Genomic DNA, 26,878 nt, shown 5'->3' with positions numbered 1-26,878 from the left:
TAGTTTGGGGGTCTGGGCTAGAGGAGCTCTTAGATCCTCCCAAAGCTGCTTTCTTGAGAGGTGAAAGCCTGGATCCAGGGGAGCAGGGCTCTCTTGGGTCGATACGGGGTGGTCGTGCCCTGTTAGCTTACCCAGGCCATGGTTGCTGCTGAAACCCTCCCCCCCTCTTTTGTGCCTCCAGATCCCATGATTCCTCACCTGTCAGTGGACTTCACAGGATTAGAGGGTCATCACTAAGAGAATATTAAAACTCATATGCTTTATTTGGACAGACATTCCCCGGGTCTCCTAAAGAACTAGAATGAAAGAAATGAACTGGGTGTGTATTTCCTGGGCAGGAAATTGACTCCAATATAAATTACAAACAAACCATAAAAATCCCCTCAATGTGAACAATCCATAGAGCTCTGTAACTGGAAGTTTGAATTGTTCATTGACCATGGCAGAAAAACCTATGGAGCCAGTGTTATTTCTCAGCTGTTTAATTTTCTTTCTTTCTTTCTATCTATCTATCTATCTATCTATCTATCTATCTATCTATCTATCTATCTATCTATCTATCTATCTATCTATCTATCTATCTATCTATTTATCTATCTATCTATCTATCTATCCATCTAGCTATCTATTTATCTATCACGTTATTTGAGTTTTGATGAGGCCTGTAGATTAAGGAAGTACTAGAAACCTGGACATAAACCAGAGACATGCCTCTGTCTCATTTCCCTGCAATGGACTTTCCACTCAGTGAGGCAGGACCCCCTGCCTCTCCCACACGCTTCAGAGTACATAATTCTTTTCTTTGCCACTTCTCTTGGGACATGATTTGTTAGCAGATAGCAAATGTTCGAAAGTAGCAAAATGCTTACTAGAACATTCAGTGATCAGACCTGCCATAGATTTTCTCCTTGAATTTAAGTTAGGGAGCTCTTCCCTATATTGACTTCTGCAGCCATCATTCATAGTGTAGAATTGATCATCCCCAAAGAAGTATTACTCTCTCCAGAGTTTCTTGTATGCATGCATGTATGTGTATATATGTAAGTACATACATATGTGTGTATGTATGTATGTATGTATGAATATATATGTGTATTTGTATGGTATAGAGTCCTTTCCAATCTCCGCATAACAACTCAACCAAATAATATGTTGTTATCCAGATGGGTAGGTAATTGCCACATTTTGAGTCACATTCTTATACTGGAAGAATAACGTGCTGCAGAGCTGCAAGGACTGTGCAGTTTAAGGTTGCTTTGAAAAGGCACACACATTAAAGATTTGAGCAGATGGATCATAGGTCAGAAATATCAGACTCAGAATAAACAAGGAAAAGGAAAGACAGCAGTATAAGTTGTCTTCAAATAGAAAAATAAGCCATAACATGGAATAGTAATCAAGGGAAGCTGCATTTATAGAATGTATAATGATTCTTTTGGACAACATTAAAGAGGCTACTGCTGATCTTTCTGTCAACATACACATACTTAATCAGTGGTGGCTCTTCTAGCTGAGCTTTGCCTCTAACACATTAAAGAATTCAGCCTATTTGGGAGGCTAAGGAAATCTAAATCAGAGTCGTTAGGGCAGCTCCCTTAACTTTAAGGATGATGTAGGCAGCTAAAGTCTATCTGCACTTTGGCACACTTGTCCTGTCTGTTAGTAGCTTCGAACCTGCTGAGACTTGAGGGGCAGTGAATTTCTGAGTACAGTCAGTGCAGCTATGGGATTAATAAACTATGGGGAAAATGGGTCTGCAGACATAAGGGGCTTGTGGGTTAATTTTCCACATGAGTATCTTACTTCCTGTTCCAATCAAAACATTATTTAACTGGCAAAGGTGATCTTCTTTGTTCTTACAAGGTTCCTTTGAGTGGCCAGAGTAATGTAAGTGGAGTCCATTATCACAGATGCAGCAGTGTGGTTGTAACTCATGGGGTTAAAAAGGAAGGAGGAATCTGGAATACAGAAGCCCTGGCTAGTGTATTCAGTCCCTACTATTCTTCCTGTGCCCTAGTGGAGGGGGGCTAAGTTAGAGCCTTTGGTTGGCCAACCGTTCACCATTGTTGTGCTAGGCTATTTGTATAATTCACTCCAACTTTTCCTAACATTCACTTTCCTTTCTTGTTCATTCCATTGTTGGTATTTAAGTCACTTCTTTCTTTGTGAGTCTTCTCATCTTCAGTACAACAATATTAACACTTTCTTTCCATGGTTATTCTAGGATTGGCCAAGACTATGTGTGGGAAATGTTTTACCCTGAGCCCCCAAAACCAGTAATGTTGTAGCAGTAGTAGTTACAATCACAGGAATCTGGTGCTGTCCCCTTTCCTACTTCTCATCTTTTGAGTCTTCAAGATAGGAAAGTTCTTTGTATCTTGAACAACATCCACACAAAGGTACAGGAGACACAAACTTAAATGCCCACCCTGACTGCACAAGCAGCATCAAGTTGAAGCTTTGGAGGCCTTAGCTTTACAATGTGGATAATGATCTCCTCAGCACAGAATGCTCTATTGATTTATCCACCTAGTTTTCTTCTGGCCAGGCCACCACCATTCGTCAGCTCAACATGTACTTAGGGAGAAATTATATATCAGTGCTACATGAGATCCTGAATGAAGTAGACCTAACTCCTGCCTTCATGAATTCTACAATCTATTAATAACCATTCAGAAAGAGAAATATAAAACTGAGGTTTAATTTAACTAAGTCAGCCTCTGGTATTGGTGGTAGTATTTGTACATGCCCCAGGTTTAATAGGACACCTCCATTTCTTTTGCTCTGAGGCTTATTTCAGAAAAAGAGTGGAAGAGAACCTTTCTGTTGAGTTTATAATAGCAATTACAAGCTGATAAGGGCAAACCATTCATCAAACGCTCATACCTCCGGACTTTTATCTCTTTGGGTCAAATGTTTCCTGATTGATATTGACTACCATATCTTAAGCAGCCTCTGAACAGATAAGAAGCTAGAAAAGAAATTCCTTTGAAGGAGATTTGACAAAATTATGTTTTCTGATTTCTTTTCTTTTGAGAGGGAGATTAACTTCCCATTGTTCTCATTAAAGAGTAGAAAAGCTACCAAGCCAAGTCCAGAAAAGTTTCCATAGGTTGATGCCCATTGCATTCCCACTTAGGGAAATTAGCATATGCATTGCTTATTAGTTCCTGTTCAAAAATTGTTTAGAAATAATTCTCAAAATACTGAGAATGACCTTGTCATAAGATACTTAGGAATAGACAATTATCTTAGGAACAGAGAACTTGCCATGTAGTAGCTGCATATCAATTCACTACTGGAAACCATGTTGTAAATGCAAGTCTTGTAAGTATAATTCATTTTCACAGGACATTTGTAGAAGCAATGTTTTAAAAGTGGGGAGGGTTGATTTCTGACCAAGGACCCAATATCCAGCTTCCTATTGAAATAGCCATAAACATAGTAATTAATCAACTATGTACTCAATTATAAAGTGTATAATTAGATTCTGAACAGTAAAAAGCTTCCCAAAGTGTAAATAAATCAATTAAACGGGCAATACAGTAACCGATCACATAAAATTGTATTTAACGAGATGCATCATCTATCATAGTGTTTTCCACACAGAGTTCTTATCTTCCATCTTTGTGATTCATTCCTGCCTTTTTTTTTTTTATTGCAACAAATTCCACACTAAAGGAACCTCTTTGTCTTAAGCCATAGAATTAAGTGATATTATTTTGGGCAGATTCACTTGGGTATTTTTTTAAAGTGAGTTTGGAGAAGGGAGATCGGAGATGCTTCCTAATGGCTTTTTGGAAAGGAAATCTAGATTTGTCTGTCTGCTTTTCTTAGTTGTAAATTTCCCTACAACAAGCTTGGGCATTTTTACTTATGTTCTAGTCTTGCTGCTGTATCCACAGTTATCAACTCTTGCTCAAAAAGTAGCTAGATGACCTCTGCTTGCTTGTGTGCTTCCTGTAATAGCTGCTAGCTGTTACAACAGAGATGTAATTAGAAAAACATGCTAAATACAAATCACGCTTGATCAAGTCACTGCATGTTAAGAAGCATTGGTATAACTTGTGGCCATATTGTAGCTCCTGTATTTATACAAATCCTTCAAGTTTTATAAGCATAATCAAGGCAGCCATTCCAGGCAGACTGACCCAAGCAGGTGGAGCTTGAAGCAAAGAGTAAGCTCTTCTGCATTTTTGATTCTAGAAGCTTGGAAGGAATTCTGAAATACTTGATAGATATATTTCAAAATGGTATAATTTTCACTGAATGAAAGCCCAAGAAGTATTTGTGCCTGGTAAAGATAGATCAAAGACTCTGGCTTTATAAATTCTCTCATGTTCCCAGGTATAGTTATGCCGAGAACTGACTTTCTAATAAAGTGGCGGTGCTATCTTGTACCTTCTTGTTACTTCAGTTGGGCTTAGATTCCCAGTGGCTTTTCTGTAAATGAAGTAAGATATATGCTGAGCACTTGTTTCTAATCCCTAACTGTACCCCATGGAACAACTGGCTGGGGACAGAACTGCCAATGGGCGGGACACAAAGACCTTCTCCATTATCACTGGGCTTCCTGTGGTTCTTTTGATCTTTTAGTTTCAGTGTTACCTATTATTGGATGTATTTGATGGGAACAGTTTGTTCATTTACTTATGTGTTCAATGGCATTTACTGATGACCAACTACATAATTGTGTGTAACCCGACATAAGGAAATAGAATTAGTACAGTAAAGAATACAGCCTCAGGCACCCAAGTTCTGGCCTGCAGACCCTAAGATCACATAATCACAATAGTGAATAAGTAGCATGAGGCCTTCCTGCCAGATTCAGTAGACAGGGAAGACACACTTTTTTTAAATGCTTTTTGATTGTTTTTGTTTTTGCTTTTTTTTTTGTTCCCCTTGAATAAGGTACTGTAACTAATGTCATTGAGGGACTGGCACATTTTACAAGTGACTAATATATTAATCCCACTCTTCCCTTCTGTCTCATGAGATTGTCAGTTGAGTCACAGCTTAAAAATGGAGCTTGATGAGATTTGCTCTATATATGTTGACTAATACCAATTAAACCCCTAAACATCACACACAGATGGATTATGTCTCTTTCACGCCTTTTAAAGACCCAAAGATGCACCTAGTTAATAACCTGTTCCATATCCTTAATAAAGAGCAGGCTAATTAAAAAATGTTTCCTCGCTGAAACGCATAAATGAAGAATCAAATATTAAAACAGACAACTTCAGCCTGCAGAACAAAAGAAAAATGAACTTGGGCTAGTGGGAATGAAAATAATAATTGTGAGTCTTTTATCACCAAGAATGACACATGCAAATGTAGTCAAGTGCCAGGGATAAGGTTCTGGGGTAAGGAGGCTCTTGGTAGACTGAGCAGCTGGAGTTAATGTCCAAAACACCAAAAGCAAGGAGGCTTGGGCACTGGTGACTCACACCTGCAATCCTAGCTACTCTGGAGGCTCAGATATAAGGATCGTGATTCAATACAGTAAAGAAAAACAACCCAGTAATAGCCTCGGGCACTGTTGTTCCAAGCCAGCCCAGGCAGGAAAGTCCATGAGATTGTTATCCCCAGTTAACCACTAAAAAGCCAGAAGTAGAGCTGTGGCTCAAGTGGTAGAGTGTCCGCCTTGAGTGAAAAATCTAGTGGATAGTGCCCAAGCTCTGAGTTCAAGTCCCAGAAACACACACACACACACACACACACACACACACACACACACACACACACACACACATATCACTCAGACATGTTCCCTTACGTCTCAGTGAGGTCAGCATCTTGATAGTGTTCACAGAGCTCTTACACTTGAGAGTTGCTTTTGAGAACTGCCTGTCCAGCTCCCCTCACTCTTTTCCATTCTCTAGGCTGTAAGAATAAAGACATGGACATCCTTGAAACCAGCGAGAGCCCTATGTACAGCCTGTTTATCCCAGGTAACAGAGAATCTTGATGGTTATGTCAGTTCAGACTCCCAGAAAACAACTTGGTTCTGCACCCCCTGAAAAACAAGTATTTTGTTTCTTTGGAGACCTAAGAAATATTTGGTCATAAGGCAAATTGGTATCCAAGAAATACTTGAAAATAATTATTCACGATGCTAGTATATTTACCCTTAGTTAAGAACAAGCTGAGTCTTCTTTAGTGATATGGAGAGAATAGACAAGCTGGGGCTTGTGTCTTTCTTGGTTTAAGGGAGTGACGAAAGCACAGAATGTGAGCTTTCCTGTTGAGTGGGCCATGTCGTATGAAGTATATTTTGGGTGTTCCTGCAGTCCACTTCCAGCCCAGGTCTTTTTTGGCCACCTTGGTTCAGGAAACAAAGTCTACTTCAAGGCAGGACATTGAGGCAGGCAGCACTCTGGAGTCAAGAAGATGAGCTATGATGACGCATGGGTCTGTATCTCAATATCACTCACTGTAACCGTGTGCACGGCAGTACAAGGAAATTACGTCTCTGTGTCTCAGTTTCTTCATTTCAAATTGGAGATAATGATACTACCCATCTCCAGGAAATGTTCTATGAGGATTGAATGAAAGCTTTAGCACAGTGTCTGGCATAAAATACTCACAAAATGTTTATAACATATACAACTAGCTTAACCCAAAAGGGTTCTGCTAGACCTCATATAGTTTCACAGATTGTTTGTGGGGCAGTTTAGGGTGGAAGTTGGAATACAGTGAGGTCTAGGGTTTACTGCTCAGAATATTCGAGAGCCTCCATTTTCCCTCTCTTTCTTCCTCCCTTCCTCCCTCTTACACACATCACACAAACTGTTCTCAGCTCCAGATAGGTCATGGACTTTCTGATCTCAGCTTCAGCATTGAGAACCACATTTATTTATTTAGTGTAGTTTCATTTCTGATCTCTATGGTATTCTTCTTATTTTGTGTGTGTGTAGCAGATCCAAATATCCTCACTATTTTCCCAGACCGTTTTCACCAGGAAGACCTATGATTGTTTGCAGTTAAGTAAAATCCAGCTACAAAATAGTGGGAATACAAATGTGGAATGTGAGGCCCAGGAGTAAAAATAATAATAGTAATAATAGTGTCTGGTGCTTATGCTCTAGTTTTTTATGTGTCAGACACTAATCTGAGCCCTGAATCATTTTCCCCCAGTGTACAAATGAGGAAACAGATTGTCCACATGAACTAGGTAGTGGAAAGTGTATAAAATTAGTCTCATTTACACTTAGATTTTTATCCTGATGGAAATTTATGTCTCTCTGCCTCATAGTAACAAAAGAGAGAGAGAACACCTTGAGACTATTTTTGCCTCTGTTTAGTTTAGAAATTTGATTCAGGATATTAAAGCTTTTGTTTTTGTAGCTCATCATGACATTGGAATGTCACCTCCCCACCAAAAAAAAACACACACACACACAAGGTAAACACACTATACAATGAGATGTACATTTACCGGTAAGAAGTAGAGAACATTTGGCATCAGCGGAAAGCGTAGTTTTTGATGTGGAAAATAGAAAAGTTTCTGTTGTTTCCATTTGGGTCAGAGTAAGAGATGATGGGTCTGCGATAAGTTTAGTGGGCTCTGAAGCTCTATGTGATCATTGATGAGGCGCACACTGTCCTAAGCCAAGAATATGAAAGTAGAAAATAAACAAGTTTAGGGCTGAGAAGGTGGCTCAGTGGTAGAGTGCTTGCCTACCATGCATGAGGTCCTGGGTTCGATCCCTCAGAACCACATAAATAAACAAAAATTCTAAATAAAATAAACAAGTCAAGAAAAATGTGAGGAGAGAGGACACAGAGAAAATATTTAATAAGAGGTGTCCTAGTTATCTTGGCTGTGAGTCTTTGTTACACAACGAGACTGCTTCATGTTTGACTGGGGGCTAAAAGGGGGAAGATAGAAGACAAAGAATTGCAGATGATTAATTTGTGGTGAATCATCACACTGTGACATACAGAAGCTAGCAGTCTGTAGCCACCTTATTCTGGATGGTGACCTAAGAAGGAAATACTTTATTTAAGGCATGGCAGGGTTCTCAGGCTTAAACATTTTCCCCTTGTTTTTAAAAATGTTCACACAATTCATGCCTCTTGCATGTATTCAACAATAGTTGCCTAGCAACCATCAAGAAGCATTTTTGGAGTGCAGAGGGTCTAAAAATGAATGAACAGCAAATACAGTTCGAATTGCAGCTAAGATGACCGAGTTTCTGATGCCAATTTCAAAGCATATAAACCAGGAACCAGGCAGGGATTGTGCAGCTTTTAGAGTGAAGAGACCTGGTGGAGAGACACTGAAATGTCCCGTTCATCTTGGACATTTGCAAAGAGAGAAAATGTTAGCCACAAGTGGGACTTCTATGTAGTTTAGTCCACTTTTCTGCCTTCCAGCAAGATTGCTTCCTGCACAGTCCCAAATGAATGTGTAGCTATGTATCATGACTCCTCTAGGACTGTAGTTTAGGATCTTGTAACCCTTGGATGGAGCCCACTAGGTAAGGAACATAGGTTAATCAGAGAATTAACCTCGTCCCTGCAGGTCAGTGTTTTACAACATTGTTGGCTTTCATGATCACTCTTTATTTGAAATGAAAAGAACCCAAGAGCTCTTCCGGAGTAGAGGTCGCAAGATCAGCTTCTACAGGGAAGCTAGGAAGAAAAGGGCAGGTAGAGACTGTGAGACGTCAGAAAGCAAGAGTCATCTACATGCTGGCTCAAGAGGCAAATGCTGTTCAGCTCTAGTCTTTTGTTATGTTACAGGAATATGAGCTCAGAATAATCAAGACTCTCAACTTAAAAAAAAATCCAGACATCCTTATCTTATGTGAAAATGACTTTTAGTTGATATATATATATATATATACATATATACATACATACATATACACACATACATAATTGTACAAGCTAAATACACCATGCCACTTAGATACAACCCATGAACTGCTCAGCTGTGTCTTCCTTTCTTGTCTAAAGAAACCATCATTTCACAGGTAGGGAAACGAAAGTCTGGGGAGTACGGATATTTAGACAAATTTGATCCAAATATCAACTCCTTAAACTGTGTTGTTTAATTACAGTTGGACTAGCCCAGAATCAATTCAGTGAATATTCATTGAATCAACAAATACTGGAAGTGAGAAACAAAGTCAAAACTTAGGTTGGTCAAGTTTCTCATTACTCCTTCTGTTTCCCCTCCCCCTTTTCCTATGTGACCTGTCCTAACTGCTCTTCTCTTTTACTGCATATAAGGGGGTTGCTACAGTGTGATTTGATTAATAAAATGTTCTGGTGAGAATCTCTGAAGAAGAGCCTGGAACCCTAATTGAGGCTCAAATTTCCTGAAGTGTAGATTTGTCTGTTTGGGGAGTCCCAACAATCAGCAAGTTGCTATTCTTCTTGGCCTATGTCTTCTCAGTTCTATTCAATTTGTTGCCTGTTTATCGAGCTCCTACAATGTAGAGTCTTCTGTATAATGATCCTTAGATATAAGAGATCCAAATGACCTTGACATGAGTACCGAGGGGTGCTCTCAGGTGACATTTCAGAAATATCCAATGATTAATTCAGAGGACGAGGATTCTTGGTGTTTCTTCTCTCCCCAACCCCTTTCCCCCTCAACACTTTACCATGTCACTACCATTCTGCACACGACAAACATTCCATCCCCTTTTGCCAAGCTAGTTATTGTATTGGAAAAGCTGCCAGCACAGACAGCATTTCAGCCTCCAGAAAGATATGCCAGCTTCTTGGGTCAAGTGATACTGAGTTCTCATGCACTTTATCCTTTCTTCTTGGATCTATAAAATACTTACCTCTGTATTGAAGAACTAGAAGTTTCCAGAGTATCTATATCTCTCCTGCTAGCCAACTATTGGCTCCTTGAAATGTTGCAAGTGTTGTATTATTTGCTTTATTTCTGTGCATATATATAGTGATAATAATGGCTTTCACCAGTCATTCGTGTCTTTTGTCTGCTGAACAGTGCACTCGGCCTGCTGTTTGATGTTGCTTTATTCATATCCTTTCTACATCATAATCTTTCAAGATAGAGATCTCATCCCCTTTTGGCAAGTGGGTAAATTTAACCCCAGAGGGAGATGCTGACTTTCCCAGGATCATATAGTTGCCTGATCTATAAAGTGAATTCAGAGCCGCTTGCTCTCAAAGCCTCTGCCCTCTGCTTCCTTGTGGAACTTAGGTAGCCAACAGCAATTTTACCAATGTCACCAGTGTTGTGGAGATGAAAGAAAAGATGACGTATGTCTTTTTTTCAGAAGCTAACTCCAGGGGCCATTTTAAGAGATGTGGATGGTTTTGTATGAGGCTACATTTAACTTCAGGATAGTGTCCTTTGCTGATGAACATAATCAGATCTAATGTCATCTGCAACTCTCTGCATGTGTGATTTTGTAAAATCCAGCGTAGCAGTTTATTATTATAAAATTAGTATAGCATAGAACAAACCTGGGATGCAAGCCAGATGAAGGAGACAATGAATAGTTATATAAGGTTTTGGAAGCGCATGTAGTAGAACACAAGCTTACTGTCTTTTCTTCTCAATTGTCTGCTGTTTGTTAATGCTTCCTTTTCAACATGATTGCATCTCAGTTTAATAGCACTAGCCATCTCAGGCTTTATGGTGCCAGGCCTGACATAGTTACATCCCTTCGATGCTAAAAATATTACAAGTATATATTCAACCACAGCCCGACATGTTTAGCTAATGGGTTACTCAGGAGCTATGCGCTTATATAATTAAGTGATGTATGTAATTTTGTGTTAACACATTTGCAATGTGTGTTTCCCTGGTGATTGCAATGCTTTATTCTGTGTTACGTGTGACATTTTAATTCCCCAGGAACAATTTCCTACCTTGATTCGCCTTGTTTTTTGTGGCAGGGGATTATTTTGCAATCAAGATAAAAGCATTATTTATGAAATTTCTAGACTATCCCATTACTGGGAACTTTTAACTGCAGATCAATCTCCTATTTTATTGATCTTTGTTGAAAATCTTTATTGGAATTTAAATTTCATCTCTGCATTATAGATTTGCCTAGCATTTTATTGGCAAGCACTTTTTTTTTTGAGGCAGATTGGTAGAGATAGGGTTCCTTTAGGGGGAAAAATCATTTTCACTAGGCAGTATGGCATCATCTCGAGGGAGCTTTATTTTCCTTTTAGATTTTGATGATTTCTTCTGGGCAGTGGGTTCAGTGGAATAGCCCGTGTAACTATAGTTATGAAGGGTTTAGCAAAACAAGTCAGAATGCCTATCCACAGACAAATCAGATTTCTGTTAATTATTTCATTGGTTATTAATAGGCCAATAGCCAAGTCTCAGGGTTCTACAATAGAAATTAAAATATGGGTGTAAATGTTTCCCCATTATTAATAGCAGTGGCGACCTAGGGAAGTTATTTGTAGGTAGAGTGATGAGCCACCATGATTATTCAGCCAGCCACTTTATCTTCTTCAGAGCTGTTTTCTCAGCCAGACCAACATCAGTGCAAAGTTACCCAATATTTGCTATCCTTACTAAGTGCCAGGCATTTATTTCAAAGTAGAGTCCAGTGGCTGGGAATGTGGCTTAGTGGTAGAGTGCTTGACTAGCATGTATGAAGCCCTAGGTTTGATTCCTCAGTACCACATACATAGAAAAAAACCAGAAGTGGCGCTGTGGATCACGTGGGTAGAGTGCTGACCTTAAGCAAAAGTGGCTCAGGGACTGTGCCCAGGCCCTGAGTTCAAGCCCCAAGACTGTCAAAAAGAAAAAGGGAAAGAAAAGTACAGTCTGCGTCTGTACCGATTGTTCATGAACCATTTAATAAGCATCTACTGCAAAGATGTTCCCACTGCCTGTGATCTCTTTAGCAATGACAAAGGCAGCAGCATTACTTTCTATCGAAGTTATAACATTCAGATGGAGATGAGGGAAACTAAAGAAGCTTTTTAGGGGATGTGCTGCTCAGTGCAAATCTAGAACAAGTAGGTGCTGGCACAGGAGGGAAAGAATGCTGAAAGGGGAAGGATATTTTCAGAGGAAGCCTAGGAGCAAAGGTCTACAGGAGTAAAGCCATGTAATGAGCTTCAACCCTCCAAAACATTACTGTTAGCCTGTGAAAAGGATATTCTCCATGCTGGGAGCTCACGCCTATAATCCTAGCTACTCAGGAAGCTGAGATCTGAGGACTCTGGCTGGAAGCCAGCCCAAATAGGAAAGTCCATGCCACTTTTATCTCCAATAAACCACCAAAAAAGCCAGAAGGGGAGCTGTGGCTTAAGTGATAGAGTGGGAAAAGCTAAGACACAGCTCCCAGGCCCTGAGTTCAAGTCCAGAGTTCCTGGATTCCCAGAGCCTAGACTTCCCACAAGGAGGTTGTTTTGGGGGTTTTGGTTTTCTTTTTCTGTTGTTATTGTTGCTGTTGTGGTTGGTTCAGCCCATCCTAAGAAAAGCAGGCAGGTGGCAATTGTTCGACCCAAAGTACTGTCGCTGTCCTGATGGCTTCCCAAGTGCTTTCCTCTCAGTCCTTCCCATTCAGGGTACAGCAAACAGCTGGGGTGTGCAGGGCCTGGGTGTCCGAATCAGCTTTCTGGGTTGTATGTCTTGGCATTTGACTATATTCGTTGCCGCTCAGTGTGTCTCAGTAACATGGTCTTGCCATGAAAGTGCTCTTGCCCCACAGACACCCAAGGGAGGGATTCAAAACCCATTGCAAAGCCATCTGCTACCAAGACAAATGCTGCTCCTGGCCCAAAAGGCCAGGAGAAACGAAAGCCACAAAGTCCCGCTCACAGCTGGGTGACTTTGGGACAGTCACCAACTCTTGGGCGCTTGCTTGCCTTCTTTCATGTGTGTAGAGTGAGAATCTGGAAGACACAGAGGGCCCACGGTTCTTTTGAAGCTGTGAAATGCCATCGTTCCATAAACGAGTCAAGTGAAGAATCTCACTGCCTTCCCATCTTGGATTCACAAGCTCCTAGCAATGGCCTTGCTTCCCATCCATTTGAAAAGTCAAGGGCTCATGTCTTGTCAGGGCTCCCTGGTTCTATGTCTTAGAAAGCTATCTACAATAGACTTCAAATCTAGATTCTATTTCTTGTTTTGAAGATACCAAAGGAATCCTTAAGCCTCTGAATATTCCTAGAGTATATGGCAGCAGGGATCAAGTAATCCATACTAGCCATGTCCCTAGAGGCTGTCACCAAGCAGCCTCAGCATTGTTTCCAAGCCACGCCCCCACACCCCTCCCACCCCCTTCTCTGATCCCTCAGGCTATGGTTAATAATGTCAAAAGAATGTTTTTAAATTGCTCTTTGGTTGATTCTGAAGAGTCACAACCCCTCACGTGGTTAGAGTACTGGGCTAGGAGTCAAATTCTAAATTTAATTCCAGCCTCTGTGAATATTTTAGCTCAGGTCTTCCTCCTCCTTTAGCCATGTTTCAGTTTTCCCATCTGCAAAATAGGCAGAAAGTAGTTTGGTCCCTGGAAATACAGCTTTATTCTACATAGCATTGGCATTGTATTATGGAGGCAGAATATCATTTTTCATTCCATAATAGGAATTAAACAAAAGCCCTTTCTCTACCGTACCTTGTGTAAATGCCCGTGCTTAAAAGCAGATGAAATTCAGAGGTCAGCAAATACTGCCCCCTTTATTTTATCTTATTTTTTTTTTAAAGCTAAACAAGGCTAACTGGGGAATTCTTTTCAGAATAAAAATACATGAAAGGAAGGATATTTCATCTTGCGCAATAGTACAAAGGACAACGAGACCCGTCATGTTTTGCTAAAGTGCTCACAGCTGTTTAATTTTATAGTAAAATTACTTTAAGAACTTTGCTAATTCAAAGACAAAAAAAAAATCAAACAACTGTTCTTGCAAAACTGAACTTCCACGTGTGAGTGGAAAAGCCAAGAGAAGATGAATCTGCCTGTAAGATCACACTGAACAGGCTGAGCTTTTGTTCATGCTGAATGGAGTGGCCTTTACTTACAGACACATGAAAGAGAGAAACAGTAACTTCACTGGTAATTAGATAAAAAAATAGTTTATACTCTTGTGTACTTTCCTTGACTTCTCCCCTAGCCTCTTCTTAAACTGCACAGTTCGTTTTACTACAAAGTTTGTTTGCTTTTCGGGGATGGGCCTGTTAGACAGGAAATTGTCCCAAAGCATACAGCAGACATTTTTAAATGGTGTTTAACAAAATAAAATCAAATACCAAATTGCGTAACTGACGATTAAGTTTGGGGGAAAAAAACCCAAATTGTGTAACTGATTATTAAATTCAGAGTTCAGAATTTACATAGTTTGTGTTTTTTAGAGCATATAGAAAGATAAATTCTGTACATACACTTGGTCATATAAATTCCAAGTTTCCCTATGTCACCTATAGTGTGAAACAAATAAACTGTTCTTTTTTTTTCTTTTTAATGCTTTTTTTTCTTCCATATTAGGAAATTATTCAGATTTCTTTCCTCAGTTCCTATAATTCCAAACCAGTTGGAACATCCGTCTATTTTTAGTTTTGAAGGAACTTTTTAAAATGTGAGCATGAGTTCTTTAAGTTTTAAATCTCATAAAACAATTTGCTACGTATATAAGAGCTATGCTTGTAAATATAGTGAAGTCATTGTACTCCAGAAAGACAAAGTTCTGATTTCCATATTAAAGCCCCACCCACTCCCACCCCACCACCATCCATCACCAACTTGGAGGGCTGTTAAGTATAAATTCAAAAACATATAAAACAGCATATGGTTGTGATTTATGGCTGTTTCTCTCCAAGACAAATCTTACCTGTACTTGATTAAATGCTCTTGTACTTTTCTGAGTTTTTATGGTTGTCCCAGAGCATAACACAGATTGGCCACGAGAGGGCGATGGAGAGTTTGCTTACAGCTAACAAAGATAGAAATGGTTTTAATAACAGCTAAGTGTTTTAACTTGCAAAGGATTTATTTCTCTGCCTTTCAGTTGCCACACATGCAGCCTCTGAGTTTCCACTAACAGGGAATAATAATCTAAATAAAGTTCTTCGGGGGAAAATATAGACAGACTGGTGCAGACAAGAGCTTTTGCCCAAATAAGGATCCTTTTTGTTTGAGACCCCATGTGTTAGATAACCATCAACTGACAGTTGGTCATGAGTTAATAACGTTGGATGCCGAAATATGCATACCATGTGCTATAAAAGAGTTTGGAGGACAAAGACAAATACTTCCATAGTTAGCCATCAGAAACATACCAGAGGTGTACAGACTGCTTCACATTTGGACCACTTCACTAAATGTGGATTGAACCTGCCAAATAATTTTGTTAAAAATGTTACCTTATTAAGTATTATACAAAAGAATGTATTCTATTCGTTGTATGTTTTGTTGATGTTACAAGAGATTTTGGTCTTAATCGCCGAGAATATTAGCTTCCTTAGATACTATGGCAACTCTTCCAAGCACAGAAAATATTTCCTAAGCTTATTTTACTGCTTCGTTACTATTCCTTTATTTTTTGCGATCAGAACTAGCTTAAGGAGACAAACCTGGATAGGAAGCTCCATATTCGAATCCAAGAAGGGGTGTGGCCTGTTGACTGGCATGCAGCACTTTAGAGGGTTTTTAGATCTATTTATGGAATCCAAGGTGAAGCGGTGGAATAGAAGGTCTGGTTTTAGCTCTTGTAACCCGGTATTGTGGAAGGATGGGATGTTGAGTCAGCTAGACAGTGGCCTTCATTTTATGTCTTTTTGAAAGGGCTAAAAATGATTAGGAGATAAAAACAGTTCTCCCTTCTTATTCCAGAGTTCATGCCTTTTTGTTCTCTTCAGTTTTTCTGGACTTACCAAATGCCTGTCTCCATTGTGTAAGCTCCCTGTCAGATAAAACCGTGGGACATGAGGCTGCTTGGCCAAGGCAAATAAACTATGCTCTAGCCTTTAGGCTTGACTGTATCTGACCTCTCTACTTACTTTCAAATGAAATTTCCAAAAGGCAAACACAGTGTACTGTGAACTTGTTCAACAATTTGTGGTCAGGAAGTTTCTACTTAAAATGAGCCCCAAACACTCAAGTTCCATTTCCCTTATTCCATTACACTGAAGGATGAAAATGGCTTGTATGATACTTTTATTCACAACAGAAGAGAATAAGTCAGGAAATAAATAATCTCTCTATTCTCTCCAGTCTGTTGTCAAGGCTTAGCAGTAGCTTTGACATCTTACTTAAGGAACTTAATGAAATAACATCCTCATCAGGACTACTTAGTAGCCTTAGTCCCTAACTGCCAGATCAGAATTTTACAGAGAGAAATCAGCTTTCACAGAGTTGTCATATACTAACTTCTCTACATGAACATTCTCCATAACAGTGAATGGAATTCTAGATGGTATTAAAACTTTGAATCATGGTGGTTGTTTTTTTTTTTTTAATTAGGCTAGCATCAGATGTTAAAACTTGTTCTGTCTGCCCTTTAACACACATTTCCAAGGACATAGCTATAATTATAACAATGAATGTTGACCAAAACAGCATCACCCAAGAGAAAGCTAATATAAGATACATGTAATTTAAAATACACTAGTAAAAGGAGGAGGTAACAATGCTTGATAGGAAATGTACTCATGACCTTGCTCACATAAATGTAACCCCTCTGTACAGTATTTTTACAATAAAAATGTATTTAAAATAAAACACACTAGTAACCACATTGTAAAAGGTAAAAGAGAAACATATGGAACTCATTTCAATGATAGATTATATTTAATCCACTATCTTCAAAAAATCATACCAGTTCAATATGCAATCGATATAAAATGTTATTAATGGGATATTTTCTTTTGGTGGTTCTAAGTCTTGAAAATCCCATGTATGTTTTACATGTATATCAGATCTCAATTTGGACTTCACATTTCAAAATACCCAGTAGTGGTGACTCTCATGGACAGAGTACCTCTAAATAGTGAGCAAAATATTGCATCTTACATTGAAAGGAATGTGAATTGTTCTGTGTTCGTTGTGAGATTTATGCTAGGGCTCCCAACAGTATCTGCCTGATGGTTCCTCTACAGAGACAAAACTGTTCTTCCTGTTAGCTGAGCACTGTAGCTGGCCCCTCTGAGATACACCTATTCAGTCCTTAGCAAATATTCAGTCTTTAGGGACTATACCCTGAGCAGCTAGCGTGCCTGTGGTTGTTTCTCTATGCCACACCCCAGGTACATTTTACTTCTCATTTTGGACCCTCACATTCCCTGGTGTGAAGTCCCTCTCTCCTGTGTAATCGGTGAGACCCTTTCCGCCACTTACAGAAGTTTCCAAGTTGCTTTCTAAGTTGTGGCTTCTGTCCTTCCACCGGAGAGGTAAATCTCAGAGACACATAAGGGTCTCTGCCCTCTGGCAGAGGGTGGTAAAGGAGGAAGGGTGAGAGGGATTTACCTGAACAAAGACAGATGTCTCAGAAGCTCTGACAACCCAAAACCATCCTCTCTATTTTAAAGTAAGAGATAATCCTACTTTCTGAAAGGTAGCAAAGTAATAAGAAAGTTGTTTTTTTTTAAGTCTCCTTTTTGGGTACAAATTCCTTTTGGATGCTTTAAAACCAAATTAGCATCTATATTCACTTGACAACCTTTTACTTTTTGATAGCTGTATGTGTTTTAAAAATTCAACTATGGCTTAAGTGGTAGAGCGCTCGCCTTGAGCTGAAGGGTTCAGGGACAGCGCCCAGGCCCAGAGTTCAAGCCCCACGACCGACCAAAAAAAAAATTCAATTGTCTCTCATAATATACTCATATAAGCCTATGATAAGTTAAATATTTCGATGTTAATCCACGTATATAACCAAAAGAAATCACAAAAAACCTTCTCTTACTTAGTTCCAAGAGAGGAATGTTTTCTTTAGAGATTTAGCAAATCAATCATCCTCCATGTTGAAAAGGGAATATCTCATTTTCAAACATGGAGAAATAGCTGAACAAGAATGCTGTGTTTATATATGAGTTCAAATGTTACTCTGATATTTACTCTTTCATGCGAAGCTATTCGATACAAAAATGTACCTTTCGGCTCTGCGCTGTCTTGTGCAATGCTAACACCACAGAACACATCCATGGCAGGCTGGAATGAGCAGGTTTATTGATTGTAACAGAAAAGAAAAGGAGACAAAAGTTAATTTCTTTACATTTAAGAGCTCCTCTCTTTATAATCTTCAGAAGTTGTGGAAATGAATAGATCTGTCAAAAAGCATTTCCAGAGTACATTCTTAAACAGCCTTTGACAACAACAAGAAGTTACTATTAAGATGTTATATTCTATCCAGTAGTAGACTAAGAAATGCTACACCTATGTTTAGTTGTTGGTTTTCAAAATGATGGAAACAGGAGTTATTTCAAACCTTTAAGAAAAATCCCATAGTGTAGCATGGAAGAAAATACACTTATGGCAACTGTAGAAATGTAGGTGCCTGATTTTCTCCATTGAGAGAGCTCAGGCTGGGGGTAAAGGAATGGGGTGGGGAAGGGGGTTGTATGCTGGAAGTGGCTTGTGTATTCCTGCCATCTAGAGAGACAAAATGTGGGAGAGAAGAGTTGCCAAGAATATGCGAGAGTGGACGTTTGGGCCACTGTGACATTATGAGAGGCCACCTTTGGTTGTGTTTGGCTGAGATATAAAGACAAGGCCAGAAGTGAGAGACAGGTTGAAGGAGTAGACCTTTCTGAGTACCTAGATAGTCCTGCCTCCTTCCTGGGGCTCTTAAGGCCCCAGCTAATTCTGCAGGTACCCTGTCTACTTGATGTCTTTTGACAGAGTGTGTGGCCGGGAAATCTTTCTGGTGCACTAGATGGGGCGGTGTGGTAGGTTGCTAATGTCCTTCATTCCCATGGGCTCATGAGCTTCAAGAATATCAAGGCTATCGTTCCATCTAAGCCATGATATATGGACCCCAGGTTCCCAAAGTTAAATGTTTTTTTTTTTCCACAACAGCTCATCTTCACTCTGGGGAAGATCCTGGTGGGAGGAGCCCCATTATATACTGTGGTGGCCAAAAACAGTCTGCTATGGAGAAGGAAAGTCTGGCAAGGTCTGGCAGAAACTTTCATCTCCTTACCTACTTCCAGAATTCTCCCCTCAGAGTCTTTCTATCCTCATTCCACACCTAGATGCAGCTCGCTTTCTTAGCAGTCCTCGAATGACAGTAACACTTTTTCTTTGCCAGCTCTTCTTGGTTTCTAGATCATTTCTCTAGTACCTTGGAATCCGCTATCTAACTTTGTATTGGTATCTAGATAAGATTTTGATCATTATGTTTGTTTCCCCCCTCAACTACAAGAGGAAACCAGGAGAGCAATTCTGCCTCTCTCTGCTGATCAAACCTGACTACAAAAGAGGTTTGCTTGTCTCCAGAGCAGGAATGCTTGCAGTCACATGCTTTCAACCCAATTAGCAACACAGATGAGCTAGCCAGTCTTGTTCCATTTATGGGATGGGGGAAGGGCAGAAGTGAAATAATCTGTGTTTTTAAGTGTTTCTGAGAAATGAAGACCTCCAGGGCAGAGAGAGAGAGGGTGGATCAGGAAATAGCTATGCAAATCACATGCCTATGAAATTACTAAAACTTTGATCAGGAACATTAACAATGCTTCTTTGGCATTCATAAGTATGAAACAGGCGTGAGTAAGACTGGGCATGTTGTGGAAGAGATTACAAAAGTGTTTACTTACATGGTTTGTTGAGCAGTCAATGAAGTCCATGGCTGTTTTGAAGTGAAACTTCCCAAAGAATCCAGGTATGACCCAAGTGGTATTACATTCCACTCTCAGTAGTGACCCTTGGGATCTCAGTGTTAGGGACAAAGAGCCAAAAGCAGACCTCAGATCAAGCCAGGTTCATTTTTTCCCCTACCTTCTTTCTAACAACACAACTGCTTACTCTTTGGTTCAGGAGTTAGATTAGGAATGTGGGAGCAAATAACTTACTAGAAATGCTAAATTATAGTGAGTGATCCAAACAAGTTTTGAGGATAGCTTGGAGGCCGAGAACCAGTGGTTCCTGTCTGTAATCCTAGCTATTCAGGAGGCTAAAATCTGAGGATCAAGGTTTGAAACCAGCCCTAGCAGGAAAGTCCTTGAGACTCTTATCTCCAACTAACCAATAAAATGCCAGAAATGAAGATGGAACCCAAACGGTGGAGTATTAGCCTTGAACAGAAAAATCTCAAGGGCAGCACTCAGGTCTTGACTTCAAGCCCCAGTACACAAACACACACACACACACACACACACACACACACACACACACACAATTATGTGGCCCATGATAACCAATGGGAGAAGTATGGTAGGTGGACTGGATGGGACACATGCATCAGGGGATCCTCAGAGCTGCCTTAGGGACATTTTCAAAGCAACTGCATTGAAGGCTGGCAAGAGAATCTGGACTCACAACTTTAGGCTTGTCTTTTTAATGTCTTTGTTTGAGAAATAAAAGAATTGGAAGGGAACTGTAAGAATGATTATCAAGTAATACTCTCCCTCTCCCAGCATTGTTTCTCACAATCATTGCTTAAAATTCATGGTCCACAAGATCAAGCTGTGCCTGTTAATGGCTCACATCTCAGAAAAGGCAGTTGCTTCTCAAGTATTTCTGGAAGGTGTGGAAGACTGTTTATAGGAAAACAATAAAAATAAACTTGAATATTCTTAACTCTATGGGACATTAATATTTTATGACTTCACAGAAAGGTTCAACCATGTGAACAGACAGTACCAACAGACACTGAATGGAATAAAACTTGGTTTGAAATAAAAATTTCATGGAATCACTTTATGAATTTGAAGTTAAAATGTGAGCTTTAAATTAAAGTCAAAAATGGAGAGCTGAGGGCTTTTACTTGTCTTCCCTCCCCTCCCCCAAGTATTTGAAAACTGAAATTCTGTAAGAGATTATCTGTGAAATGCCTTTCTTTTATTATACCCATAAATTTTAGCAGTGCCTTTGATCAAGCATTCTGCCATTCTTGGTTTCTAAATCTTTTACTCACACGTTAATAACTTTAAAAACCTTCATCCTATTTTTGTTGTAGTGAAAGAGGAAGTTTCTAAATACTCAAAAGGGAAACATTGAAAATAGAGCACATACATGATAACTAAATCACGGTAGGTCTTTTTCCCCCCCATTAAGAGCAGTCTTCCATGCTGAAACTTGCCAGAGTATTTTAAGATTATTGTCTGTAAAGAAAATGTACTAGAGAATTGCGTTTCTCAGAGGAAAGGCATTACAGAAATGCAAAGTATTATCAAGAACACAGACTATACATAGAACAATATTTGTCAGTACTTAATACTTCAATCAGTAGAGTTCTGATTCCTGGCTGATATTTAAAACACACACATATGCACATATTTGTGTACAGAGCACCCCCTCCCCATACACACAACTTGCAAATTAAATGAGTTAACGCTCTGCCAACTTCCTCTAGACATTGACCCTGGGGGTCAAACTCTTAAGAAAATTATGCCTGCTTTTCCATTCCTGATTCCTACCTACAAGCAAGCCCTATTTCTTCATAGCAACTCACAAAGAATTTCTCCAGAGAATAGATAGCAACATTAGCAACAAAATCCTCTCTGTGCCATGGGAAGAAAGAGTTGTTAACTGATGAGTCAATCCAGCTTTTATAGCAGTTTATCTTCCCAGTATTTCCAAGAGTATAAATGCTATTTTAAAAGTGAGGGGGGAGGGGGAGAAAGAGAGGGAGAGAGTTTGAGAGTCATGACAGGAAGAACACAGTAGGAAAAAAAAAAAAAAAGGAGCATTTCAGCCAAAAACAATTTACTTTGCCAGTAACTGGTTACATTTCCATTGTTTTTTATTATTATTCATATTATTGCAAGAGTTAAGGTTAAGATGAAATTTCCCACACCTGCACTGCTGGGACACAACTTGTGCAAACCCATATAGATGCCTGTGTGTTTGAGCTTAATAGACCCTTAAAGACTAAACAGTGACAACAAACTGTTTTGCTGTGTTGTCAAGAAAACAGACTGTGATTCATTAATATTTGAAAGAGTTAATAAAAAAGAGAAGGGGGGTGGAATAATAGCACAAACATGGATTAGATGTCAGAACAGCCAGGAACACGAGGTCTCTTGCTCCTCTAGGGATTAGCACATGTAGAAATAGCAGTAACTTCACAAAGGTGGATACTTGGTAATTTCTTGGCACAGAGTAAGAGGAACAGATGGTCAGTCAGAGGAAAAAAATGTCTCCAAAACCACAGAGAGGGTTCACTGATTAGACAGAAGAGACAGAGGGAGGCCACTGGAGAGGGATAATCTGCATGTGCATAGGGGAAGTTTTATTGGCCCTAGTGGCTTTAGTGGAGTTTCTGTCACCTTCGGCTAAGTTAGGACTAAATGGGACTCTCCTCTTTGTCAGGTTTGTGGGATGCTGGATGCTTGCTAGGCTAAGCACTATGTGATGTTTGAAAGTATTTTCAGTTGGAGAAAGCTCCCTGGTGCCTGGCAATCTGAGTTAATATGAATCCTTCATTGTGAGGCAAAGAGGGAGTATTAGAGTATTGGTTAAAGCAGGGGCTCTGGATAAATTCCCGGTTGCCTGCATTGCAATCCTGCTCAAAATGACCAATTTTATGATCTGAGATCTGTCATTTCATCTTCTACTTCTGTTGAACGGATAGAAAAAATGGTGCTATCTCATTGGTGGGTAGTGAATTTTATGTGAGTTATCTTGTAATGCAAAGCCCTCACAATAATGGACAGGCCCAGAGAAAGCACCTAATCAATATTAGCTGCTATGGCTATGCAAGTGTTGTTCTGAAAATGTTAATGGAATGAGAGCCTATAGAACTCCGATGAGCCCTGCCAAGGCTGGACGGTGAGAGATTGTATTTGTCTAAATGTATGTGAATATAGGTACATTCTATATACATTACACACACAGATGTGTGTAAAAGTAACTGCACGGACTGCTTGAAGTAGAAGTGGCTGGAGTGGGAATGCCTCAATGAGTGTACCTCTGGCCTCTGAGCAGAGCTTTGTCAGGAGGGATCAGTCCTATGAGTGGACCCCAGATGCTCTAATCTGGAGTACAGATTTGGGTTTTCTCCATGTACAGCCTTTGGTTTTTGAGAAGAAAACAGGACTAAGTCCATCAAGGTGTGAAGCTATTGTGCCAATGCATTAAAACCCAGGGGCCTTCCCTACCCCTGACTACCACCAGCACACCACAGTCCACTCATTTGTAGTAAGTGATTATTTTTCCTGCCATGTAGGAAAACAGATATGGCCTGGGAACCTGCATTTTCACTATCTCCTAAAGCCAGTCTATCGATCCCCAAACTTGACATGGGGTGTTATGAATCAGTGGCCCCTGGAACACTGAACAATGGGGTACTCTTCGGGGAATCTGTGCTGTGCATGGGGGACAAAGTTAATGTCCTATCATAATACCAAAAGCAATGGCTGAATGGTAATCAAGAATCAAAGGCCTTAGGCTGCCAATCTCGATCCTCAGTACCTCCTCAGGTCACCAGCTTGTGTTCCCAGAGCACACAAGTAAGTTGTGAAAGAGAAGGCAGTTTTACAGGTGCCCAGGATGATAATTATACCACATGGTTAAGTTGGCAGGCCCCACTCAAGAGGATGCAAAGAATACGTGGGCATCTTTGTTTCCATTAGTCACTGTTCATTCAATAAATTCATGTTACCCAATACTGCCTCCTGAGTGCTGTGCTGGGGCAGAAGAAAGATGAATCATTATGTCCCTGCCCTGAAGAGCTGTCCAATCCAAATAATAATAAGAAAAAAAATCCACATTTCAAGTGCAAGAAATATTGGTCCTTAAGAGAATCATAGAAGAAGTTGGGTATAGTGGCACATTCCTGTAATCCCAGCTACTTAGATGGCAGAGGAAGATCACAAGTTCTAGACCAGCCTGGGCAGTAGTTAGTAAAAACCTTCTCTCAGAAACAAAACACATAAACAAAAGAGCTGGGGGCCAGGCTCAAGTGGTAGAGCACTTGTCTAGCATGTTCAAACCTGGGTCCCATCCTTAATACTGGGGAGTAGGGAGTGGGGGTGGAGGACAGAAAGAGCAGTTCTGAGAGCAGACTAAGCATGTGATCTGAATTGAGCTTGAACAAGCAATTGGTAGGATTTACATAGCCACACCTGAAACATCTATGTGCTTCTCCTATAGGGAAGCAAAGGCTTTCTTACATCAAATCTCATTTAGAGTTATATGACCAGAATAATAGGTGCAAATCGATTCTAAATGTGTAATTCTCAGAATCTGCTGGGTAAGGACCTGTGCTTCTCTGGGTTTTGAAAAGTGCTCAAAGAATAGCGAAAATCCACGCAGTTTGCAGATGACTTGTTCGTGGCTGAGACCTCTGCCTTCGTATTTAAAACAGTATGTTCGGTGTGAGGTCTGTCTTCTGTGAAGGTCTTTGGGGATTTGGAAGCTTTTCTGTAAATAAATGCCCTTTGGATATAAGTGCTTTTTCACCCAAATGCTGGGAGGGAAAGATGAGTGATGGGTCTTGAAACAGAGGCCAGCTTGTGGTACCTCTTGCAAGGAAAATGTCTCAGACCTACCTCTCCCAAGTTCTGTGTGTTTCTGTCAGCTTTCTGCTTTGGCTTTTATTTTGATAAGGGACATGAAAGTCCATCCTTCCCACACGGGTCATTAAAGTCTTAGCGCTTGGGTCACTTGTGGAAACACTTCTGTGCTACACAAAGTCTTCTAAACAACCCAAGTCCCCGCCCTGGCTCCAGGCTGGGGACCGTGTCAGATTCATGGAACGCTGGCCCTCACGTTCAGATGGAGGAGCAAGAGGTCAGGATCCACTAAACAGGCCGGATGAAATCACCAGCCCTGTGCAAGGGAGGGGGGGACAGCTGAGCCCTGCCAGTCTGGCAGCTCCTGCAAAGTGCTCAGAGCTAGCTCATCCCACACGGGTGCTAGTCACTGCCGTGTGTTTACATGAGTAATGGAGCTGCGGGGGAGGGGAGTTGTAAGCCGAGCGCTGAGTCTTGCAGCTCGCATTCGCTGGATTGGGAGGGAAGCTGACATCCACACCGAATCCGGACTTCCAGGGATGTGGCCGGAGAGCAGTCACATGCTGTAGCTTTCATAAGCATAGACATCAATCAGGCAGATGTTTGTCGACTGGAATGGGTAATGGCTACTTTCTCTTTGCTTGAGTTTTGTTTGTGAGCTTGTTTACCTTTGCTTAATATCAGACTGGCTTTTCTGGGATGGACTTTAAATCCTGTGTTTGGAGGAATGAAATGATGGCAGTGGCCTTGGGGAAGGCGAGCTTGAGTCTCTCCTCTCCCCTGGCCAGCTGCTTTTTCAACTTTTTCTTCTTTTTGCCTCTCGAGCTGTAAAGGCAGCTCTCCCCCCGTTCCCCCCTCTTCCTCCTCCTCTCTCTCTCTCTCTCTCTCTCTCTCTCTCTCTCTCTCTCTCTCTCTCTCTCTCTCTCTCTCTCTCTCTCTCTCTCTCGCCTCTCCACCCCCACAGCAAAACTCTTATCCCTGGCACAAAATCAAATGAGTAGGATTAATTGTGTCTTTAAAAGGAGTCCAATGTAAGATGTCCTAAAACCATCGGTTAAAACAGTGTGTCATGAGTTAAGATTAGCAACCATTAAGAGTGTTTGCCTTGTTCAGATTTGATTTTTTCATAATCATCTCTTAAAAGTAATGAAAAGAGGAGGGCACCTTGAAAGGTCTGGAAGGGCTTGTTGGGAAGAGGAGTCATTGGTTTGGAATTGTTAAGGGCTGCTTGGTTGATGGCTGGTTTTAATTTTACTGGACTTGAGTGACTGATGAAGTTGAATGTAAAAGCTGAGCCGGACAGTCACAGCAGTCAATAAACAGCAGTCTTTGCCTTTGACTTTCTGTCCAGATCTTAAAAGGAACTGAGCGGAACATCATGTATGAAATAAGAGCTTTGTTTTGTATCATTTGTAACTGTGGCTTTAAAGAAAAAAAAAAGTTACCTTCCCTTCCAGCTCACCCCCCAATGGAATCACGATAAACTCAGAGTAATCTTTTGGATTTATTTTAAAATAATAACCCTCCAGATCTTTATCAAAATATATTGAGAAGGAAAAGAGAACTGACTTAAATGCATCTGCCAGATTTGTTGAGATTTGAAACATGCCGGTCACAATATTATTAGGAAATAGATGTAATAATACTTTGCAGCTTGTAACTGCAAATGCCTCTGCTGATAGCTTTCTTTCTCTTTAATATCTTGATAATTTGAGAAGACGTTCATGTCTCCAAACCTTTTTGAAGGGAGATGTTTTCAAATGTTACATTGCTATGATACCAGAAAGTGCTGGCTTCAACTTAGGTTTGTGAAAACAAGATACAAAATAAAATAACAGAGAATGATCTGGAAACCTGGTTTAGAGTTGTCTTTCAGCTGAACATGTGTCTTTTCTAACAGTGAGGAGGAACGTTTTGCTTATCATTATTCTTTAGGTATATTTTATTTGTAATAACTAGATTTGATACAGTGTGATAGCTTAGCTTTGGGAAAGTTGTATAGAAAATATGAATCTGCCAAGTGCCACTGATTGAGAGAAAAAAGCATCTAAGGACAGTGGGAAGCTAATCTGCACATTTCTCTGAACAATTAGAGGAAACCACGGTGGTAAGATTCTGGGGTTTTACTTAAGGAGACTCATGAAATTGGAAATCTATCAATTCTTTTCCATTTGTTTTCAGCGCCAAACCTTAAAGGCAGACCACGCAAAAAGAAACCTTGCCCCCAAAGAAGAGACTCATTCAGTGGAGCTAAGGATTCCAACAATAATTCCGATGGTAAAGCTGTTGCCAAGGTACAAT

At 40.2% G+C, this 26,878-nt stretch overlaps 1 protein-coding gene across 4 annotated transcripts in view; it reads left to right on the top strand.

Annotated features, from left to right (window-relative positions):
* Arid5b (AT-rich interaction domain 5B) overlaps positions 1–26,878 on the top strand; it is a 185,044-nt gene that overhangs the window by 112,265 nt on the left and 45,901 nt on the right. For 3 of the 4 annotated variants that reach the window (XM_070021028.1, XM_070021026.1, XM_070021025.1), the window contains exon 5: positions 26,759–26,871. In XM_070021028.1, coding sequence (XP_069877129.1) covers positions 26,759–26,871 — 113 coding nt within the window. Of the gene's footprint in view, positions 1–24,993; positions 25,197–26,758; positions 26,872–26,878 lie in introns of those variants that run through there. The other variant, XM_070021029.1, reaches the window with a different exon arrangement.

The sequence above is a fragment of the Dipodomys merriami genome, unplaced genomic scaffold, assembly GCF_024711535.1.
Source record: "Dipodomys merriami isolate MVZ:Mamm:240054 unplaced genomic scaffold, mDipMer1.0.p SCAF_14, whole genome shotgun sequence".
Taxonomy (NCBI): domain Eukaryota; kingdom Metazoa; phylum Chordata; class Mammalia; order Rodentia; family Heteromyidae; genus Dipodomys; species Dipodomys merriami.
This window is presented reverse-complemented; position numbering and strand designations above follow the sequence as displayed.